The 21714-nt window shown below is 47.7% G+C and overlaps 1 protein-coding gene across 1 annotated transcript in view; it reads left to right on the top strand.

Moving 5' to 3' along the window:
• Window positions 1–21714, top strand: part of TNRC6B (trinucleotide repeat containing adaptor 6B) — a gene marked incomplete at its 3' end in the record, with an annotated part of 210335 nt that overhangs the window by 164572 nt on the left and 24049 nt on the right. Inside the window, exons 7-14 of the mRNA XM_084254515.1 lie at window positions 4310–4651; window positions 6685–9030; window positions 10481–10639; window positions 13219–13394; window positions 16113–16187; window positions 17739–17811; window positions 18823–18959; window positions 20011–20181. Coding sequence (XP_084110641.1) covers window positions 4310–4651; window positions 6685–9030; window positions 10481–10639; window positions 13219–13394; window positions 16113–16187; window positions 17739–17811; window positions 18823–18959; window positions 20011–20181 — 3479 coding nt within the window. The remainder of the gene's footprint in view (window positions 1–4309; window positions 4652–6684; window positions 9031–10480; window positions 10640–13218; window positions 13395–16112; window positions 16188–17738; window positions 17812–18822; window positions 18960–20010; window positions 20182–21714) is intronic.

Raw genomic sequence — 21714 nt, 5'->3', positions numbered from 1 at the left:
TGCCATGTGGGTCAGCTCCCTGGCCAGGGATCGAACTTGTGCTGCAGTGGCTGCTGAGACTTAACCCCTTGTGCTACCAGGGAGGCCCTGGAATGTGTTTTTGAAAAATATAATTAACGCATGTCAGCTCTTTTACAAAATAGTGATGTGTTATCAACAGAAGCAGGTACTTCTTGGGTCACTCTCCAGCTAATGGTCCTTCCTCTTCTGTTAGGTTGATTAAGCAAGCTTGTCTGCTAACGGACACACTTTGGTGTGTTCGCCTTAAGAATGGGAAACTTGGGCCTCCCCGGTGGCGCAGCGGTTGAGCGCTGGGTTGCAAAGCTGCCCGCAGCCTCTGTAGCGCCGGTTCAATCCCCGGCTGCTCCCCGGCCACCTGAGGAGGGTCCCGCATGGTGAGCAGACCTCTCCTGCCGCCCGCTGCTCCCCTCAGCAGTGTACTTCGGTCCTTCTGCCTGCTCTGCTCCCCACTCCCCACTCTGGCTCTGGTGAATTCTCTCACCCTCCCACACTTCTGACTGTACCCAGTGCTTGCATGCATGCATGCATAAATAAATAAATAAATAGATGGATAGATAGATAGATAGATCTTAAAAAAAAAGAAGACTGGGAAACTTAATTCCTTTTCCCATTAAGATCTGTGGCTCTCAGTTAGGATGTGATTTTAAGTCATTGGCATAGAGTTAGGAAAATATACACCCTTGCCCTGCCCTGTCCTTTGTGGTCCAGGCTACAGCCTTTATTCTGTAAAGCTCTACAGGTGACCCATAATAAGTCCCCACTTAAGAGCCACTGCCCTGGATGAGGAATCAGCTGTGACTGTGATGCCTGGGACGTAGATAAGGGTAATGGAGAAGACAAGACATTCTTCTGGTTCTGTTGAGTTTTTTTTTTTTTAAATGTTTTTTTTTTTAATAGAGGCATGTTTTATTTATTTGTTTGTTTGTTTGTTTTGTTTATACATGCACTGGGTACAGTCAGAAGCGCGGGAGGGTGAGAGAATTCACCAGAGCCAGAGCGGGGAGCAGAGCAGGCACAAAGACCGAAGCACACTGCTGAGGGGAGCAGCGGGGGGCAGGCGAGGTCTGCGCGCCATGTGGGACCCTCCTCAGGTGGCCGGGGAGCAGCCGGGGATCGAACCGGCGCCGCAGAGGTCGCCGGCAGCTTCGCAACCCAGCGCTCAACCACTGCGCCACTGGGGAGGCCCCTCTGTTGAGTTTTTTTGGACTGTGAGGCTAATGCGTGTCACAGACTGACTGGTGGGGATAAGTTTTATCTTGGCTATTGAGATTAATGTTCTCTCACACTCCCAGCCAGAGTAGGCTTATGTTGGAAACTGTACTTTACTTGTTTCAAATAGAAACTGCTTTCCCATAGACACAGTTACTGACAGTGGTGCATATCTATACCCAGAGGCCAAATAACTGTCTAGGGAAGATTTGGGTACAAAGCGTCTATATTTGTAGGACTTTTTGATGATTTCTGGGGACAGCAAATGAGAAAATGGTGTTTTCCTGGAAAACCCGATGGAGGCTGAGGACCATGGTGTTGGGTTTCTAGACCTGCTGCTGCTCGAATGCTCGAGGTGGGGCACATAGACCAGCTGGGCCCCAGATACCCCACGAGCTGCATGTGTGGAAGCAGCGTTTCTGTTGGGAACCGAAGGTCCATTAGGCCTTTCTCAGGCTCACCTATTGGGAGCACCAGGTCTGGGCTTACAACACATTCCTGTTTGCTCTGCCAGAGTCTTAAAAATCAAACTTTCGTTTTTACTTATTAACCAGATTTTCCTTCTGATTCATATTTTTCTCATACCTACCATAGATTGGAATACAGTTTCCATACTCTCCCCACCCCACCCTCCCGCCCCAACAATAAAAATAAAAGTCAAATAATCCTAAGTGAAGTGATCTGAGATCTGAGAGCCTGTTTCCGGTTTCCTAAGGGTTTTAATTGTTAGAAACAGGGAGGGAAAATGAAAATTATCTCCAGGGTGTGTCAGATGTGAGTCGGGCATGGCCTTGGTCTCTGTCCCTTTCACTTGCTCTTCATTCCCACGAGCTGCCTGGGCTCTCAATCCCTACCCTCCCTACCCTCCCTCGCTTCCCTCAGCTGGTGTGTCTGCGTCCCGCTCCTCTCCCAGAGAAGGGCCTTCTGAGAGCCCCCTTTGTTGGGCCTTAGATTTAGACTGGAAAGAGTTTGTGGGATTGAAGTAATGGGCCAGATTTAACAGGGATGAAGATAATTTAGGATGAAAAAGGTGTGTGGCGGAGGCATCTGGTCAAAGTGATTCAGCCTTGTTGAAAAGATGTTAGGGTGACAACACTTGGCTTCAGGGTAGTTGTCAGTGTGAAGTTACTGATTTACAAAAACTAACATGACCTTAAGCTGCTTTAGTAGAGATGCAGTATCTAGGAAAGGATTTGCAGTTTCTGTAATGGATCCCACACTGTCGAAAGGAACAGAGACCAACTTCTGGGAGCTATGGAGAGTTTAGTCCAGGCATTGAGCCTGTGTCACCTCTGGAAGATTTAAATGCCCAGGGATGTTTACCCCACAGGAGAAGGCTTTCCATTTGGGGGGACCTCAAGTTACCATCTTAAAGATTTGTCCATCAGACGGGGTGAAGGTCACTGGTAGCTTCACGGGGAGAGCAGCTTCCGGAGAGATATTCAAAGCCACAGCCAGTGTGTGTTTAGTTGAGGAGCAAGTGGAAGGTAACAAAACAAAACCAAACGAGCTTTTCTGCAGTGGTTGCTGCAAAGCGCCCTGTGTGTCAGCCTCTCGCTGTGTGTCCCAGAGTTTTAACCAGTGACTCTCCCAGGACAGAATGCTGCTTGGAAGGAGAGCTGTCAAGAGGCGGTCGCATCTCTGCTATAGGCCTCACAGGAGGTGCTATATAATGTGAGCCGGCAGCCCACATAGTCTGTTGTCTCCAGTCATACGTTTATTCTGCTGGTTAGGTTGTAGATCCTCTGACTTCCTGCTGTCACTGGGAGGCCCAGCCCTGCCTCCTGCTGTGCCGGGGTCCGACCAGGGACTGCCTTGAAATCACCTCCATCACCTGCTTGCGTCTCCTGTTGCTGGTAGTGCTCACCGATGTCCAGTGGGCATGGGTTTCTGATTACGTATCTTTCTCCTCACGAAAGAGCTAGTTCAGGATGCCAGCGCTGGCTTGCATCATTTCAGCAGCCAGAACGGCACTGCTCCAGCGCGGCCCTATGTTACCCTGAATGTCAGGATTTTGGCCTCAGAATCACCTCTATTATCAGACTCGGTCATTGATTCTGTGATCCTGCCAGCCTCTGTTTGCCGGGTACATTTCCTTGGAAAGGGTGGCCGTCTCCTGGTAGGATGAAGCAGAGGGCGTGCAGGTCCAGGAGAGCAGTCTGTGCAAGGAGAAGGGGAGGCAGAGTGCCCTGGGGTGTGGCTGCCCCCACGAGCACCGATTGCCCATTGCCACTTTAAAAGACAATGTAAAACTTAAATTATTTGAAGTAAATCGGAAAAGTGTCTGCATTTTGAAATGGAGAGTTGGGGGAAAGCTCACAAGTACATTTCAAAAAATGTCTTCAACGTCGGCAAAAAGATTCTTGACGTTTCTAATATTTACACAGTCCAAGCAAGAGTCTTTGCGTTCATATGGCTGTACAGACCCAAACCATGTTGATTCTGCGACTCTCCAGGTCCGAGGTTTCCTGTAGGGAGTGACTCTGTGCCAGGCCTGTGACAGAAAGATGAGGGTCTTGCACTGGTGAGGGAGCAGGGCCTGTGGATGGAGAATGTCCATCTAACAGGGTAAACTCAGGGTGAAAGCGGTGGACAGTGTTCCAGGAGCACCAGTGAAAGGTGCGTGGCCCACCTGTTCCAGGAACTCAGGGAAACTTCTCAGGTAGGGCTTTAGGGATGGGGGTGACGGGACTTGGCTTTTGGCATGAGAGCCTTGGACCTGGCCAAGGACTCTCCCGGGGCCCATGTGTACTCCTAGACCTGCAAGGCAGTCTGTCGAGGAGTCCCACTCGCTCACTGTGGGGAACGAGTGATGATTGCGCCCCTTTCCGCCTCCATTAGCAAAAACAGGACACTGCTCTTGAGCCCCTGCCACCATCACTCCACCTGCTCCCCACTTTGAGTAAACTGGAGGTTTCGGGAATGGGGAAAGACCCTGGCAGGCTCCCCCCCACACACCCCAAATTGTAGCACGAAAGAAGTGTTGTCTCACTGGACTCATCTCACATATATTTTTATAAAAATAATCTTTAGGAAAATGTATTTGATTTCAAAGACAATTTCCCAATCTCTCTTTCAGTGCCCGAAGTGACGAAACCAAGTCTAAGCCAACCAGCGGCCGCCAGCCCGATTGGCAGCTCTCCATCGCCACCAGTCAACGGTGGCAACAATGCCAAAAGGGTGGCAGTGCCCAACGGACAGCCGCCCAGCGCCGCCCGCTACATGCCTCGGGAGGTGCCGCCGCGATTCCGCTGCCAGCAGGACCACAAAGTGTTACTAAAACGCGGGCAGCCCCCTCCACCATCCTGCATGCTCCTCGGAGGCGGGGCAGGGCCTCCTCCCTCCACAGCACCCGGAGCAAACCCCAACAACGCACAAGGGACAGGAACGCTGCTGCAGAGTGAGAGCGGGACCGCACCAGGTGAGCAGGCAGCTGGGTGGGAGGCCTGACAGCTTTCCAGCGACCTCGTAGACAACTGGGTATGCTCAGAGGTGGGAGCGGCTCCAGCGTGGATCACGCAGTGGCCATCCTCCTTTGCCCTGCCGCCAGTGGCCAGCCATGCGCCTGGGCCAAGATCCCGGCGTCTGCTGTCAGAGCTCACCGTGGCCTTGCTTCCCCGCTCAGACAGGGGTGCCGCATGCTCGGCCCTCCTGTTGGTGCTGCCTGCTGGGCTATGACCGCAGATGGGGGTGTCGCTGAGATGTCGGTGCCTGTGTTCATGTTTCCAGAGTCACAGGAGGATAAAGAGAATGGTTCTTAGATTCCAGTGTAGAATCTTAGGAGGATACCATCTAACACCATTCTTAAGCTTGTATTAGAATTTTTTAAATCTCTAGTTCATTAGAGGGTCCTGACTTCTGAGCTATAGTAAAAACTATTGTCGACACAAAGGATCTTAAATGGAGAGGTCATACTAGAAGCTTTGAGAATGTTTAATAGCTGAAGGCTAAATCAGTTCACAGCTAAGAACTTCCAGATACTTATTTTTGTCTAACAAATTTCAGCTTACCTCATGAAATATTTTTGAGGCTGTATTAAAATTCAGAGCTTCATGCCATCAAGTGTAGGCAAGGACAAGGAATTGGTGGTTGTGGATAGAATCCTTTGTCCTAATTCTAAATTTGAACTTAGAGTTGCCTAGAGAATCCTGCCATCATCTCCTGTGCAGAGTAAGAACGGGAAGGGGCCAGGTGGGGACTGGGCTGTGTCAGAAAGAACCCTATTCCCACCATGTCCCCGTGGCCCCTGGAGATGAGAAGGAAGCCAAGAGGGTGGTTCACCATGGGCCTTTGTGCAACCAAGTCCAGCCAGATGGTCATGTGGATGTGGCTGCAGCGTGAAATGTCTTAAAACCAACGAGGTCTTTTATCTCAAGAGTTTGAGATTCTGGGCATCCTTAGTTTTTTGTGACTCTACAGAATTTTTTTTTCCAACTTCCTAATGATTTAAATCTGCTTGCCTAAAGGAACTAAAAGAAGAAATCGCTAGGTTAAAAATGTGCCATTTTCCTCCCACCAAAATATCTGCTGAGCCAGACTGACCCATTAGGGTTAGCTCCTCGGGGACAGTGATGGCGCTCATCTGCCTCTGGCATCCCGCTGTGTGGGCCTTTACCCTTCAGCACATGCTTACTGGGCTGCAGTGTGCGGCTTCTGGGTGGGATTCAAACGTCAGCAACATGGGGTGCCTGCACAGAAGGCACTCAGGGTGGGGGGACGATTGGGGCACAGAGCACTGAGCAGCCTGGCTCTAGACAGGGCAAAGCAGGACAGGCGAGGAGCTCCAGAGAGCTTCCTTGAAGCACTTAAACTAGGCCTGCAAAGATGGGTAAATTTCAGCATGTACACTCCAGAGGAAAAACTGGTGCCAATGTGGAACGGCTCCAGGGTGAGGAGACACAAGTTGAGTGCGTCAAATCCTGTGGAATATAACCATCTACGTAGAAAGTGGTGGGAGAAGAGGCTAGAAAAGCAAGCTGGTCCCAAGTCCTGGAGCATCTTGATCAAAATGCAGGCCAAAGAGTTAGCTATTCTTATGTGCTAAGGAGCTATTGAAGGCTCTCCACCCAGCGGTGATATGGTCAAGGGTGTGCTTTAGAAAGATCACTCCAGCCAGGAGCATTTAGAGTCGATTGGAGACACAGAACTAGTTCAGGGTGTTGCTGCATAGTCCCGAGATCCAAGCAGGCCCTTCTCTGTCCCTGGCAGTGGCAAGGGGATGGACGGCATCGAGAGAGGCCGTAGAGTTAGACTTACCACAAACAGCAGCCAGGCAAAGCGAAACAGAAGAGCTGACTAAGTCTGTCGTGAAACAGTTAAACCGAGGCAGTCAACTGGGTAGAGAAGCTGGTTTGTGGGGAAATGGAACAAGCTCTTTTAGAGGCAGCCTGAACTTGAGGTGGTAAATAGATCCTGCTTGTGTGACTGTGATTGATAAGATCATCTCTTTCCCAGAGTCAACCCTTGGAGGTGCTGCTGCTTCAAATTATGCAAATTCCACTTGGGGCCCGGGAGCCTCCTCCAACAACGGCGCCTCCCCCAGCCCAGGTCACATCTGGGACAAGGTGATTGTAGACAGGTCCGACATGGAAGAGTGGCCTTGTATTGCCAGCAAAGACACTGAGTCTTCTTCCGAAAACACCACCGATAACAACAGTGCCTCGAACCCTGGCTCTGAGAAGAGCACTCTGCCAGGAAGCACCACTATTAACAAAGGGAAAGGGAGCCAGTGCCAGTCTGCAAGTTCTGGGAGCGAATGTAATCTTGGGGTCTGGAAATCTGACCCCAAGGCTAAATCTGTTCAATCTTCCAACTCTACCACAGATAGCAACAATGGACTAGGAAACTGGAGGAATGTGAGTGGTCAGGGGAGAATCGGACCTGGCTCTGGCTTCAGCAACTTCAACCCAAATAGCAACCCATCTGCCTGGCCAGCACTGGTCCAAGAAGGAAATTCTAGGAAAGGGGCATTGGAGACAGATAATAGTAATTCCAGTGCACAGGTTAGCACAGCAGGTCAGGCATCCAGGGAACAGCAGTCAAAGATGGAAAATGCGGGTGTTAATTTTGTTGTCTCTGGCAGAGAACAGGCTCAAATTCATAACACTGATGGACCAAAAAATGGAAACACTAACTCCTTGAACTTAAGTTCACCAAACCCCATGGAAAACAAGGGAATGCCCTTTGGGATGGGCTTGGGGAACGCCTCCAGGAGCACCGATGCCCCTTCACCAAGCACTGGAGATCGAAAGACTGGGAGTGTTGGATCTTGGGGTGCAGCTAGGGGGCCTTCTGGAACGGACACAGTCTCTGGACAAAGCAATTCTGGGAACAATGGGAACAATGGAAAGGATAGAGAGGACTCCTGGAAAGGAGCGTCTGTTCAGAAATCAACTGGGTCAAAAAATGATTCTTGGGACAACAATAATAGGTCTACGGGTGGGTCCTGGAGCTTTGGCCCTCAGGACTCTAATGACAACAAGTGGGGTGAAGGGAACAAAATGACATCCGGGGTCTCTCAGGGAGAATGGAAACAGCCGACTGGGTCTGATGAGCTGAAAATTGGAGAATGGAGTGGTCCAAACCAACCAAATTCTAGCACTGGAGCATGGGACAATCAAAAGGGCCACCCCCTCCCTGAAAACCAAGGCAATGCCCAGGCTCCCTGCTGGGGAAGATCTTCCAGCTCCACGGGAAGTGAAGTTGGGGGTCAAAGCACTGGAAGCAACCACAAAGCAGGAAGTAGTGACAGTCATAATTCCGGCCGCCGGTCGTATAGGCCCACACATCCTGATTGTCAGGCTGTCTTGCAGACTCTCTTGAGCCGAACTGATTTGGACCCCAGGGTGCTCTCAAACACTGGCTGGGGCCAAACTCAAATTAAGCAGGACACAGTGTGGGACATTGAAGAGGTGCCAAGGCCTGAGGGGAAATCTGACAAAGGAACTGAGGGGTGGGAGAGCGCTGCCACACAGACCAAGAACTCAGGGGGCTGGGGAGACGCACCCAGCCAAAGCAATCAAATGAAGTCTGGATGGGTGGAGCTCTCCGCCTCTACAGAGTGGAAGGACCCCAAGAACACAGGCTGGAACGACTACAAGAACAACAACTCTTCCAGCTGGGGAGGAGGACGGCCCGACGAGAAGACTGCTTCCTCATGGAATGAGAATTCCAGCAAGGACCAGGGGTGGGGGGGTGGACGCCAGCCCAGCCAGGGATGGACTTCTGGAAAGAATGGTTGGGGAGAGGAGGTTGATCAAGCAAAAAACAGCAATTGGGAAAGTTCTGCGAGCAAACCTGTGTCTGGGTGGGGTGAAGGAGGGCAGAATGAGATCGGGACTTGGGGCAACAGTGGGAGCACAAGCCTGGCTTCCAAAGGCGGCTGGGAAGATTGCAAGAGATCCCCGGCCTGGACCGAGACTGGCAGACAGCCCAATTCCTGGAATAAACAGCACCAACAACAGCAGCAGCCACAGCAGCCACCGCCACCACCTCCAGAGACTTCTGGTTCGTGGGGGGGCCCACCCCCACCACCTCCAGGCAACGGACGGCCTTCGGGCTCCACCTGGAGCAGCGGGCCACAGCCAGTAACCCCGAAGGACGAGGAGCCCAGCGGTTGGGAAGAGCCATCCCCGCAGTCAATTAGCCGGAAGATGGACATCGACGACGGCACATCTGCGTGGGGAGACCCCAACAGTTACAACTACAAGAATGTGAACCTGTGGGACAAGAATTCCCAGGGGGGCCCAGCACCTCGAGAACCAAACCTGCCTACCCCGATGACCGGGAAATCAGCATCAGGTAGGCGGTGGTTTTGCTCACAGGTGTGGATGAGGCGGCTTTGCTGTTAGGCCCCGTTCTCCCGCTGAGCTGTGCTCTGGGAGTCTCTCCGGCAGTGTCCTGATCTCTTGTTAACAGAAGCTCTTTTTATGAGACAGTAGCGATAATAGATGCTGGTAGTACATTTTAATGTTCTTTCTTGGCAAAATGAAAGGATGGCAACCCTGTGTTAGTCTCCCAAAATTATTTTTTTGTAATTGTATTGGTCTGCAGAATCAAGAGACTTCTATCTTGCCAAACAAACCAACTGTAGATTTTAAAATAGTAGCAGAAAAAGACCTGATTTCCACTCTGGTTCTCCCCGTGGACGCACGCATCCTGTTTCTCTCTCCGCAGCGACAGGGGAGCATTTTGTGTTCTGGCGGGGCCTGGGCGGATCCGGGCGCTCTCCGGATGGTGGCTAATGTTAATGCTCACCTCTGGAAGTCGAGTGCTTTGAATAAGAGAATGTGTGTTGACGATGACCAGTTGCCCCGAATTAAACTTGTTTCTTATTTGAATAAAGACCGTGATACCTGGTAAATTAAAAGTCATGTTGGGAATATTAGTCCAGCATTGTCAACTTGTATGTCCCACATAGTTCAGCATTAAGGGGCTACACTATTCAAGTATACATTTTAATTAAAATTAATCAGAATATTCTGTTTTCCACTCCCCAAAGTAAGCCTCGTGCTCCATGAGCCCAATTATGGCCACTTAGAAAATGATTACCTTTTGATTAATTAGTTCTCTTTTCCCACATATTGAAAAGAATGAGTAAGGAAATGTAGATTGCTTATTAATTCACTAAAATAAGACCTGCTAACATTTTTAAAAAATGTTACCTACATAGTACAAAATCTCTAAACTGTACAGTAAAGCAAAAGGTAATAAAAGAATCTCAGCCTCTTGGGTCTCTCTCCACAGGCAATCTCTTAGAGTTTGTGTTTCATTCAGAAACTTTGCTCAGACCTATAGCAGAATATATCTAATCTTCAAAAACTTTACACAGAAGGAACTGTGCTCTAAACACTGTTCTGTACCTTGCTTTTTTCATTATACTTGAAAACTTTCTATGTCAGCACTGCCTTTTAATTCTTCTGTGTATGGTGTCGTTTGTGGGGGACCCACAGATGGTCTCAGCAGGCCCTTTCCGATAGGTCTCCGGGCTGCTTCCAGTTATTTCCTGACCGTGGTACCGTGAGCATCGTCCTTGTAATTTCATCTACTTTTACGACTCTTATCTATGTTGCGATTTCCCAGCAGTGGAATTACTGGCTCAAAAGTAACATGCATCAGGCATTTTTTTAAAGTGACACTGCCTCGTGCCCCCCACAAAGTTGGGATCCATTTATCTCTCTCCCTGTGCCCCCTCCTGTCCTGTGTATCACCTATTAAATCATGCTTAGAGACACATTACCTTTCTTTCCAGTCTGGAGCAAAAGCACACCTCCTGCTCCAGACAATGGTACTTCAGCGTGGGGTGAGCCAAACGAGAGCAGTCCCGGGTGGGGTGAAATGGATGACCCGGGAGCGCCGACCGCGGGCTGGGGGAATGCACCCTCCAACGCTCCAAATGCCATGAAACCTAGTAAGTAACCAGCGTTTTTACTTTTGAGGGATTCTCTGCTAATGTGGGGGTCAGACATGGTGGTGAGAGCTGTTTTGTGTTTAAGCCTGATCCCATGAGGTCCGGGATCGTAAAGCTTGAAATGGTGAGGGCTTGGCATGTTGAAGTGTTTACAGTGAACTAAATGTCCTAAGTTAATTTTGTTGATCTTGTTTTAAATTAAGCTTATAATCTGGCCAGAATTAAAATGTTGATGTGGCATATTTTTTTTTTTTGCCCAGAAACTTAAACATTGCTCACTGTATCTAATTTGCATTATTATTTAAAGTGAGGGTTTCTTGGCTTTTAATGTGGACATGATCTCTGCTGCCCCTGACTTCATCTTCTGTTCCTTTCCCTTTCTCCTCCTCATACACCCACACAGGAACATGTGACGTTCCTTGAACCAGACGACAAATTTTTTCATTTGAATTTTTTAAACAAGCACGTCACACCTATTCATAATCCTGGGAAACCTAGGCTGTTTTCCATCCAAGTGGCAGTGTGTAGTCACAGGAGCTGCAAAACTTTGTAAACTGATGCCTTGGGATGGCTCACTGGCTGTTTCTCAACTGAAAAAGTCGATTTGAGTACCCGTTTCCATTTGTTTGTAGTTTTCTCGAAAAGTATTCTGGTATCTCCTCACCACCATGTTAATTCTGGTATCACCTTCACCACCATGTTACAGACTTAAGGAAATTGTCTTTTGACTAAGAAACTGTGAACATGTTCAAAATTTGAACAGGAGTAAAAATTCCACTGTCAAGCATATTATATGAAATCAGGAACTTTCTTAGTGCCACTGAGGGATGTGACCTTAGCTGTGTCCTGCAAGCTGACCCCCATAACTGTGTAGCTCAGCTGCGTTTTTTAAAATTACAACCTCTGCTTCTTAGAAAGAGCTTATAAAGTTTTCGTTTTCGTTATGATTTCACTGTAAAATCAATTGCATCACCATGGGAAATACCCTGTAGACCTGAAATAGATCCAGAATGCCACTGTGCCCAGGCCCTTGGCACAGGGAGGCATCTCAGCAGCACTTTCTGGGTTCGATGTCTTTCCATCCACCGCATCACGTTTTCTTCCATCAGATTCTGAAAATTTCTGCTCCTCAGGGTCTTCTGCAGTGGGTAATTTGGGTGTGTAGTACAGAAGAAAGGGCTAGGTCTTCACAGCCAGCCAGCTGGTGCCGCTGGCTCCCCTGTGGTCTCTGAGCTGCAGACATCCTGGATCGGCAGTTAGAAAATCAGAGCTCTCTCTTTTATCTTCTGAAAGACATTTGCTAAAACTTCAGCTCCTTTCTCTAAAAGAAAAGGTACGTGGATGTCTTCCTTTTCGTAAGGGTCAGTATTTTAGGTCGGGGTTCTTACCCACACACTTGTCAGGATGGTGGAAAGCTTACGCCGGCGTAATGTGAGAAACCGACCAGGTGATCAGCAGCATTTTCCAGCAGCATGGAGAGTGGCCCTCAGCTCTGCTTCTTCTGTCTGGTCAGAAAACCCCTTCATGTGGTGGAAACCCCATGAGGGTCCACCAGGGTCACAGGGGTGCCAGGGGATGATACCATGGTGCCCCTTGTGCCCACTGGGTGCCTTGTCGCTGTCCAAGGCCAGGCCCTGGGGGTGGCTGTGGTTACCCAGGCAAGGAAGAACCTTCCTGGCTCTGGCCTCCTCAGGCAAAGCAGTCCAAATCAATTCCTTCGGTAATGTCCTGTCACTTAGTCAAATGAAGGTGTGGACGGAGGTTTCTGGTGTTTCCCCTCCCAGCGTCTCCCAGAGTGCTGTGAGCACAGCGGGCATCTTTCAGCTCTGCTCAGTATCCACAGAGGGAAATTGTGGACAGATCCCAACTAGCAGATTAAAGGTCTTTATTTAGAAGGGGATGTGTCGGAGTAGACAGGGCGCTGGTGCTGTGTACCTAACGTGCCATTTGCACGGTCCTTCCCTGTCTTGGAAAAACTGTCTCTTACACGTTGTGTTTGCATAGGATCTTTTCAGTACATTTCCAGTGTGTCAATGTAATGAATTTCTAATGTTCATGGTTCCATGTGAATGTCACCATAATTTTGACATTTGAAATCCTACGAAGTTTTCTCTTTACCTTTTTATCTTCTTTTCTCCACTTCACCCCAAACAAGGTAGACAGTTGTTCTTTATCATACCTCATATTTGTAATGTCCATTCTAAATAAAATGCACGGCTTACTTTGGGAGAGTAAAACTACGGACTTTAGCAAACCATGCACATTGAAAGGAACAGTTTTCTCTTCATTAGCTATGACATTTCTTATAAGTGTGATAAGCTTTTCAATTTTGGAATTCCTGTCCACCTTTGGTGTAAGGGAAAAATTGAACCAGAGACAGGAGGTCTTGATTCTCTGGTTTGTTAATAAACTGTCAGTTTCAGTTTCCTGCTCTCTGGAAAGCGAGTAACACATGCCTTGCTGTCTAGACGGATTAGACAGAGTTACAGATACGCTAGGAGGCGGCACTTGCCAGCAGTGGTTATGTGGTCGCTGTGTCAGTGGCTACTGCATGCAGTTGACATGTTCTTTCCTTACAGATTCTAAATCTATGCAAGACGGCTGGGGGGAGAGTGATGGCCCCGTGACGGGCACTCGCCACCCCAGCTGGGAAGAGGAGGAAGATGGAGGAGTCTGGAACACCGCCGGCTCTCAGGGAAGCGCTTCCTCCCACAACTCAGCAAGCTGGGGACAAGGAGGAAAGAAACAAATGAAGGTACTGGCTTCAGAAATATTTGAACTTGCTCGTTCTTTCCTAGAAGGCAGACCAAGAAATTTTTAATGAAAGGAGTAGAGCATCCAGGTCCTTGCCATCCTAAGAAAAGGGAAACATTTTCTTAACTACAAAGAACTTTCTCTTTACCCTTCACAGGGGGCTTCCTTCCCTGTGAAAAAACTGTGGCTGTGGGTAAAATGGAATTCTTGAAGACAAGAGATTTTTTTTTTTACTCTTAGTTCCCATATTATAATTCTTCACAAACTCTCAATGCACACTCCATAAATGTCATATGCATTGGCATTCTGAAGCCAGGGACGGCCTTCATACATGCCCAGCGGGGTATGGAAGAGAAGCCAGAGAAGACGGCTGCTCTGGCTTTTCCTGGTCAGGGAATTCCAAGGCCCAGACTGTTCTTCCCACAAGGGAGTGTCAGTGCATGGCGCTTCTGCAGTGGGCAGCTGACCAGGGCGTCTGTGCCTGCAGTGGTCGGCATCACCATGCACAGCTCAGGACAACTCAGTTTCTCCTTTGATTTGTGTCACTTAATGAGGACTTTGTCCATCTAGCATAATAGTCTTTGAACCTGAGCCACCAGTAAATTGATGGGGATAAGAAATGGACAGCCGTATGCTTAATGTCAGTGGGGGAGCCTGGCCTCCCTCTGAGACCTTACAGCTCATCCTCTCCCGGGTGCCAAGGCCAGATGTGTGGTGGTCGGTGGTCAGCTCACTGCAGGCTGGGCCCTCAGAGCCTGACCTGGGGATCTGGCTTCTGCTCTGACCACAGGGCTCTCGTTGTTAGCCCGTTGTTTCCATTCAAGACATTTTGTTTTCTCTTTTCAAGGACTGTTATTTTCTTACTGCAGGCACAAAAGGAATCACTCAGTAATTTTTTTCAGCCTTTTTGGTATGCTCACGTTGTCTAGTCTGCTCTGGCTTTGTTTTTGTTATTGATAAATAACAAAAGTATGAGATCAAATTAAAGACCATTCAGGAGACTGTGATTGAAAGGTAGCAACTCAGTGAAAGGGGCTAAACATCCACTTGGGTGACAGTTCAGATTTAATTGATTGAGTTAATTGGGAATTAAATGTTTTGCTCCATGATGATTCTTTTCCCCCTGTATTAAAAGGTTTCTTTTTTTTAAAGTGTGATAAGTTTATTGTAACTAAAAATTTATGTTGTCTTAGACATAAACATAAAATTGATCATTTTAGCCATTTTTGATGGCATTAGGCCATTCATATAGTGGTGTGGCCATCACCCCCACCCTCCCCCACCGAACTTTCTCATCTCCCCAAACCGAAACTCTGCACCCACTAACACCAGCTTCCTGTTCCCCTCCCCAGCTTCTCACAGCCATCCTCCTGCTTTCTGTCTCTGAATTTGACTGTTCTTGGTACCTGTTAGAACTGGATGATGGTTCTGACCTGACATACCAAGAGCCTTTCTTTTTTTTTTCTCAATTAAGTGATCAAATTTAGATAACAGATGTTATCCTCCGTTCCTAAATGTCCAGTTTCTTGGCCTTTAAGTACATTTCCATTGTGCTGCTATCACTCCCCTCCATACACAGAACTCTTGGCAAAACTCAAACTGTATCCCCTGTGTAATAGCTACCAATTCTCCCCTCCTTCCATTGAGGCCTATTTTGGCCTTAAACCCTGTAGCTGAACTTAGTACCTATGCTTTTAACATTAACAAAGTGATGCCAGGGCCTCCCTGGTGGCACAGCGGTTGAGTGCTGGGTTGTGAAGCTGCCTGCAGCCTCTGCAGCGCCGGTTCAATCCCCGGCTGCTCCCCGGCCACCGGCGTGGGTCCCACATGGCACGCAGACCTCTCCTGCCGCCCGCTGCTCCCCTCAGCAGTGTGCTTTGGTCCTTCTGCCTGCTCTGCTCCCTGCTCTGGCTCTGGTGAATTCTCTCACCCTCCCGTGCTTCTGACTGTACCCAGTGCTTGTATAAATAAATAAATCTTTAAAAAAAAAAAAAAGTGATGCCAGCTATCATGCCACAACACAAATGGAAATCTCTGTCTGTAGATCGCACAAGTGCTCAAAGCCTCATCAGCCCTGCCCTGGCCTGTCACGGCCCTGCCTGCTTAGCAGAAATAAAGGTGGGGCTGAAGGTGCCAAGGAGAAAGTGGCCTGTCCCATACTAGACAGAAGCCCACCTCTGTACTGCTCTGCAGTAGGATGGGCACAGTGCCTTCAGCAGGGCTTCCTTCCCATTGGGGAGCGACGTATAAATGAAGGAAACAGATGGAAGTGGAATGGATGAGTTCCTCATTGTACCCACACAGAACAGCCACCAGTTTAAATAGGCTCCCTTCCAAATAACTTGTACTGGCATCAGATTTTCCTTTTCTCCTTAAACAACCCACTTGGGTTACAAGGGAAAGCACTAGCATGCAAAAATTATATCTTAAACATTTGCTGCTCACCTCCTTCCAGTTACAAGGTAAAAACATCAGCCGACCATACATTTTTCATTTGCTTTCAATCCAGGGCAGTGAGTAAGATAAGAATGAAAATTGAGGCGTATTAATCTATCAGACTAACAGATGATATCTCAAAATACCAAAAAAAGAGATTGTGAGGATCGAAAACAGTGAATCTGTGTTGGTTCTGTGTTTCGATGAGCACTTACACAACTCAGATGTGCAATGGAATAAAATAAATGATTTCATTCTAATGTTACATATTTCGTTTCTGCAGTGCTCACTCAAAGGAGGAAACAGTGATTCATGGATGAATCCTCTTGCCAAACAGTTTTCAAATATGGGATTGCTGGTAAGTTTTCTCTTTTCTCATGTGACAGTATCCAACTTCTACCTTCAGTACAGATTCTAAAACCACTGCCACACATAGCACAAAGTGACAAATTTAGAAACTGGTTAAACAACATTCCTGATCTTTTGGATTAGGTGGTATTCGTTGTCTATTCTCAGTGAAGTACTCCTATATTTAAAGGTTACAGTTTTTAAATCTGTAGTGCATGTCTCCTTTTCCTTAGGGTAGGGAAGGAAGAGCCTGGCACTTGAAATGGGTGTCATTTCCTGACTGCTCTACCCTCCCAATTTTAATACTACAGTTTTTTGAAAGACAATATCAGGGACCTCCCTGGTGGCCTAGGGGTCAAGCAAGTCTCAGCACTATCACCGCCTCGACCTGAGTTCAATCCCTGGCCAGGGAGCTACCCACATGGCACAGCAGACTTCTCCTATCTCCCCGCTGCTCCCCTCAGCAGTGGATTTCAGTCAGTCTGCCTTTTCTGCTCCCCACTCTGTCTCTGGTGAATCCTCTCACTCCCTACACTTTTGGCCTGTACCCCAGTTCTATGCAAAAATAAATTAAAAAATAAATACATAAAAGACAGCAGCAAAACAAAGGGGGAACTCTCTGTGACTAGTTTAGAGGGAATTCTTGTCGCATTTTCAATCTTTTCATCTCTTGGGGACATTCTGGGGATACCCTGACCTAGATGCCAAGTGACAGGACTTAGCCACACCGTTCAGGGTGTAATGACATCACAGTCATGGGGCAGCACTGTCATCACCCTTCCCCACTCTCGGGACTTGATTCCGAGTGACTGGAACTAAGGAACAGGGGTTGTTTCTCTGAGCAGCCATTGAGCGTTGTGCATGGACTTGCTGACGCTAATCCTCTGAGGGCACTGAGTGAAGGACTGTGGGCAACAGCAGCAATGAAATCGGTTGCATTAAAATAGTTTTGTCTTCATTCCCATTTAGGGTTCATTTCAAAGGACCTCATAGGGTGCCAGTAAGATGTGGCTGTCACGTGAATAAAGCCATTTCCTCTTTGGTTCAAATATTTAAAGCTTTAATCGTAGAATTAAGGTTACAGTAGGGCAGGACGAGGGGAGGGCCTGAAGGACTGTGGGCGCCTGGGGGTGGGTGTGGTGTGGTAACATGCATCTGAGGAGGTGAGGCCTGTCCTGTAACGGTGTTGTAAACCAGTGTTCCTTCAATTTAAAAAAAAAAAAGTAGGAGGAGAAAGATAAATGCGGGATGATTTTACTCATTCGTGCATATAAAGAAACAAAGCAAAGGAACAGACAAAACCAAACCAAAGCAACCTATGGGTTCTGAGTGTAGAATTGAGGTTTCCAGGAAGGGCGGGGGGGGGGGCACCCGGGGCAAAGGCGGAGGCTGTGGGCTGTGGTTGAGGCCCATGGGCACTTTGGTGCCATGACATGCACTTGAAGAGGCACGAGCCTGGACCCCCGAAACATGCAGTGCTGTAGACCACAGCACCACAGTAAAAATAATTTCAAAAAATAAAATAAACCTTTAATCTTCTGTCACTATACTTATTTTTCAGAGTCAGACTGAAGATAATCCAAGCAACAAAATGGATCTGTCTGTCGGTATGTATCCCTTCTCTGACAGGCGTTGTGTGGCAACGCCCTGTTGGGGCCCCCTCTTGGATGGAGTTGGGATGGGACAGCCCAGTGGGCGCAGAAGGTGCCCCACAGACACTCAGTGGGACTGAAAACACAGGTAACCGCAGGAGCCCGGAAAGTGATGTCCGCGGGGGCCGGGTGTGGAGGCCCCCTGGGTAGCAGTGGGAGCACCAAGGCCACCTAACGGAGCAGCAATGCTGGTGCATCCTGGCAGCAGTCAGGCGCAGGCTCAGCTTTGCCAGAACTCCCAGTTTTTGAAGCGTACAGAATTCAGATATATCCTGATGGCCGGATCTTAAAATGTTGGAAACGAACTCAGATATTTTTCAATGCCGCGTGGGGGCCTCCCGTGCTGCCACTGCTCGCAAAGGGACCTTCACAAAAATCAAGCCGAGAAGTAAAATCGTCCTGGGTGCTAAGCCTTTGATGTGTGCGATGTTTTAAAAACTGAGACTAACTAAAAAATAAGCCCCCAGAACAGCGAGGGCGCGAGAGCTGCTAGCCGGTGTACAGGTGGCCCGTGAGCATGCCTGAGGAGTGATGGCAGCCAAGTCTGACAGGCCAGCCCTGAGTTTAATGCTGAGTTGTAAATTTTAGGATAATGACTGTGCTCCTTTGATCTTTTATTCCAATCTTTGTACTTCACACCCCCAACCAACCATCATATGCTAACTTAGCCAAAAGAGACAACTTCTCTCTTATGAGTAAGATAAGCAAGTCAATAACCAGTCTACACGGTTTTTCTTAGATTTTTACCAGGTTAACTCTAAAGCTTTCTTTCAGCCTTCCATAAGAAACAAGCTACACTTGATAATTACTATTTTAAAAAAGCACTCACCAGTGTCCCGGGACCGCCTGCAGGCTGAGCCAGTTAGAACCCCTGTGGCCTTGTCCCCAGAGAGCAGGAAGAGCTTCTTTCCCGGGGGAGGAGAGCGGGCCGGGTGCACTGGGTCACAAGGGAGACACTGATTCTTGACATTTTGCTCTATCTGTTCTTTCCAGATAAAAAGTTTGATGTGGACAAGCGAGCGATGAATCTCGGGGATTTTAATGATATCATGAGGAAGGATCGATCTGGGTTCCGTCCACCTAATTCCAAAGACATGGGAACCACAGAGAGTGGGCCTTATTTTGAGAAGGTGAGTTGAATCCTTTGTTTACAATAATAACTCATGAGAACCAGCTTGGTTTCTCTCTGTCTGCTGATAATGATTCCAAGAGGCAGCATGGAATTACTGAACGTTCATCAGCGAGCACAGCACAAACATCGCGTGCGTTTCAGTGGTGACATGGGCACAGTTGATGTCATCCAGTGGTAGGCAGGAGCTGGGACCAGCTGTCTTTAGGCTGTGAGTATTTTGAAGGTTTAAGATTCAGCAAGTTTGGAGGGGGGACTGTCTTAACTTGATAGGGGGGAAGTGTACACTGAAGACGTGAGAAGAAATTTTAGAGACGGGTTTATTCTGAATTCTTTTTCTCTTCTAGTGTGCACTTACCAGTTACATCAGGGGGTCTTGTGCAAATACCCCGTGTCTCCAAAGCCCTTGCCTTCTAGATTTGTCAAGATAACCCTAAACTTTCTCTTTTGCTATATCTAAGACAGTGCTTTTGTTATCTTTCTCCGTTTCTTTAGTGGCTTATGATGAGTTACAGTGGTATACTTTAAATTCTTAACTACCTGATTTAAACAATCTATTTATACCTAATTGTTTTGATTTTTAATATTCTAATGAAGAAGATTAGTCCTTGATTCAGAGTACCAATTTTCAGTGCCCCTGGTATTCAGAAAGCAGTTAAAACCAAGGTTTAGATCTGGCAATTTTGATATGCTAGTTCAGACAGCAACACAGTCCCTAGAAGATTACTCTCGCCTTGGTCTCAGCAGCCACTGGTGAGAGCAGTCAGTATTACGTGTATAGAAATAAAGTGCCTGGCAATTTTTATCTGTGTGCAATGGACAGAATGTGTTACTACCTTAGCGGATAAGAAAAAAATCTCTATCCGAGAGGATGACAGATGGTGTCTGTTGGGCAGAGTATGGAGATGATTGTTGGATCCAAACTCTGTCCTCGTTTATTGCTGATACACTCACTTTGTTTGTTCCTAGTGTTTCTCTCCTTTCCCTTCTTGCATTCTGTTGCTTCACTAACCAACACTCATTGTGATTGGCTAACTACTACTGCTTTTCAGCTGACTTTGCCTTTCTCCAATCAAGATGGGTGCCTTGGGGATGAGGCTCCCTGCTCTCCCTTCTCCCCTTCTCCCAGCTACAAGCTGTCTCCCTCGGGTTCCACACTACCCAACGTCAGCCTTGGAGCAATCGGCACAGGGCTCAACCCCCAAAACTTCGCTGCTAGACAAGTAAGGAGGCCTCTCAAATTTGTAACTGCTGGGCTGCGGCTCGCCTTGGCCCTGGTCTGCAGTTTCTTGCATCATGTGTCTGTCTTGGGAAATTTGTTGATTCCTGAATGCCCAGAATGATATTGGAACACAGGCTTCAGGTCTCAGCCCATGGGACCCCTCTTCTTCATACTTCGGGACATGTGTTTTTGTTTTTTTCCTTTTTTTTTTTTTTTTTTTTTAAATAATCTGTTTCTTTCGTCTTCTCATTTTTGGTATTAAGTTCACATTTAATAAGTTAACTGCCTAAAGGACATGTTCAGGAGGCTACAGAGGTGCCTTTTATATAATTGGATTTAACAACATATTTGCCATTTTTTTAACTTTAGATCGAATGGCAAATGACACTTTTGAGATCTTTTCAGTTTAATAAAACTATTAATTTAAAAAGTAGCAGCAAAACTATTAGGAATAAATATTCGAGAGTTAACAGTATCTTAAAATCTAGTGCCTTTAAGTCTAAAGTATAACAATCACCTAGAGAAAGGTGACTGGATTTGGATGGCTTGGCTTTGAGGAGCAGTGCTGCCTAACTCTTGTTGTGGGGGCTCCATCCTCTGAGGAAAAACTGTGCCACAGAAACACCCCCGCCCGGCAGCTCTGGCTGCACCTCCCCGTGGTTGCAGACTGGAGGGCCTTCAGAGGTTCTGTTGTGGTTTTGCAGAGAAAACCAGGAACCGGGAGCCAGCATTCCTCGTGACAGTGACTCCAGCAACAGTCCTTCCCTTGTCTTCATTCTGGGGCCCCCTACTTTTACTGTGACTTTCAGCTCAGGGTGTGGTTGGAAGGACCTTTAATGATAACTGGTAGCCATCCTGTTTCTGCAGGCAACGCTGGCAGGTTGGTTAGAGGGTGCCGTGGAGCGGCTCTCACACCACAGGCCTCACACTGCACAGGAGCCGCTCAGAGGCTTCGTGCCCTTGGCCTCAGCACATTTTATAAAGTGGATTACAGTACACGTGTGTTCAGAGTTCTTCTCTCTGAATTGGAAGTCCTAGGTGATTTCTTATTTTCTCTCTTTAATGTTTCCACTGAGGACATGGATAGGTATTACTCATACAAGCACAAGAAACACCTATATCAATATTTAAGGGGAGCGGCTCTTGTTTTGGGTGAGGTACATAAAATAAAAAATGGTCATAACACTCTTGCTGGTGGCCGTGGTGTGCCCAGGACCACATAGTCATCAAGCACGGCTCCTACATGGACTTTAGCTGAGTCACTGTGCCCTGGACCCCAGTCACACTTTCGTCCTGTTCTGATTTGTGGATTGCTGCAGAGCCTGTTGTAGCTGGGCCAGTGTCCATGGTCCACCCAGACATGGTTTCTTCAAACGATTTTCATTTAGACCTAATACACTTTATAATTAGAAAATAAAACCTAAGCTTTTAAATTTATCACCACAGAAGATTGTTGCCTTTGTGTGTAACGTGTATACTTTTCTGAGTTGAGTTACCTGCAGTAACAGCAGGTTTCATGAGCCCTCACACTGAA

The sequence above is a fragment of the Talpa europaea genome (genome assembly GCF_964194135.1).
Source record: "Talpa europaea genome assembly, chromosome: 15".
Lineage (NCBI taxonomy): Eukaryota > Metazoa > Chordata > Mammalia > Eulipotyphla > Talpidae > Talpa > Talpa europaea.
This window is presented reverse-complemented; position numbering and strand designations above follow the sequence as displayed.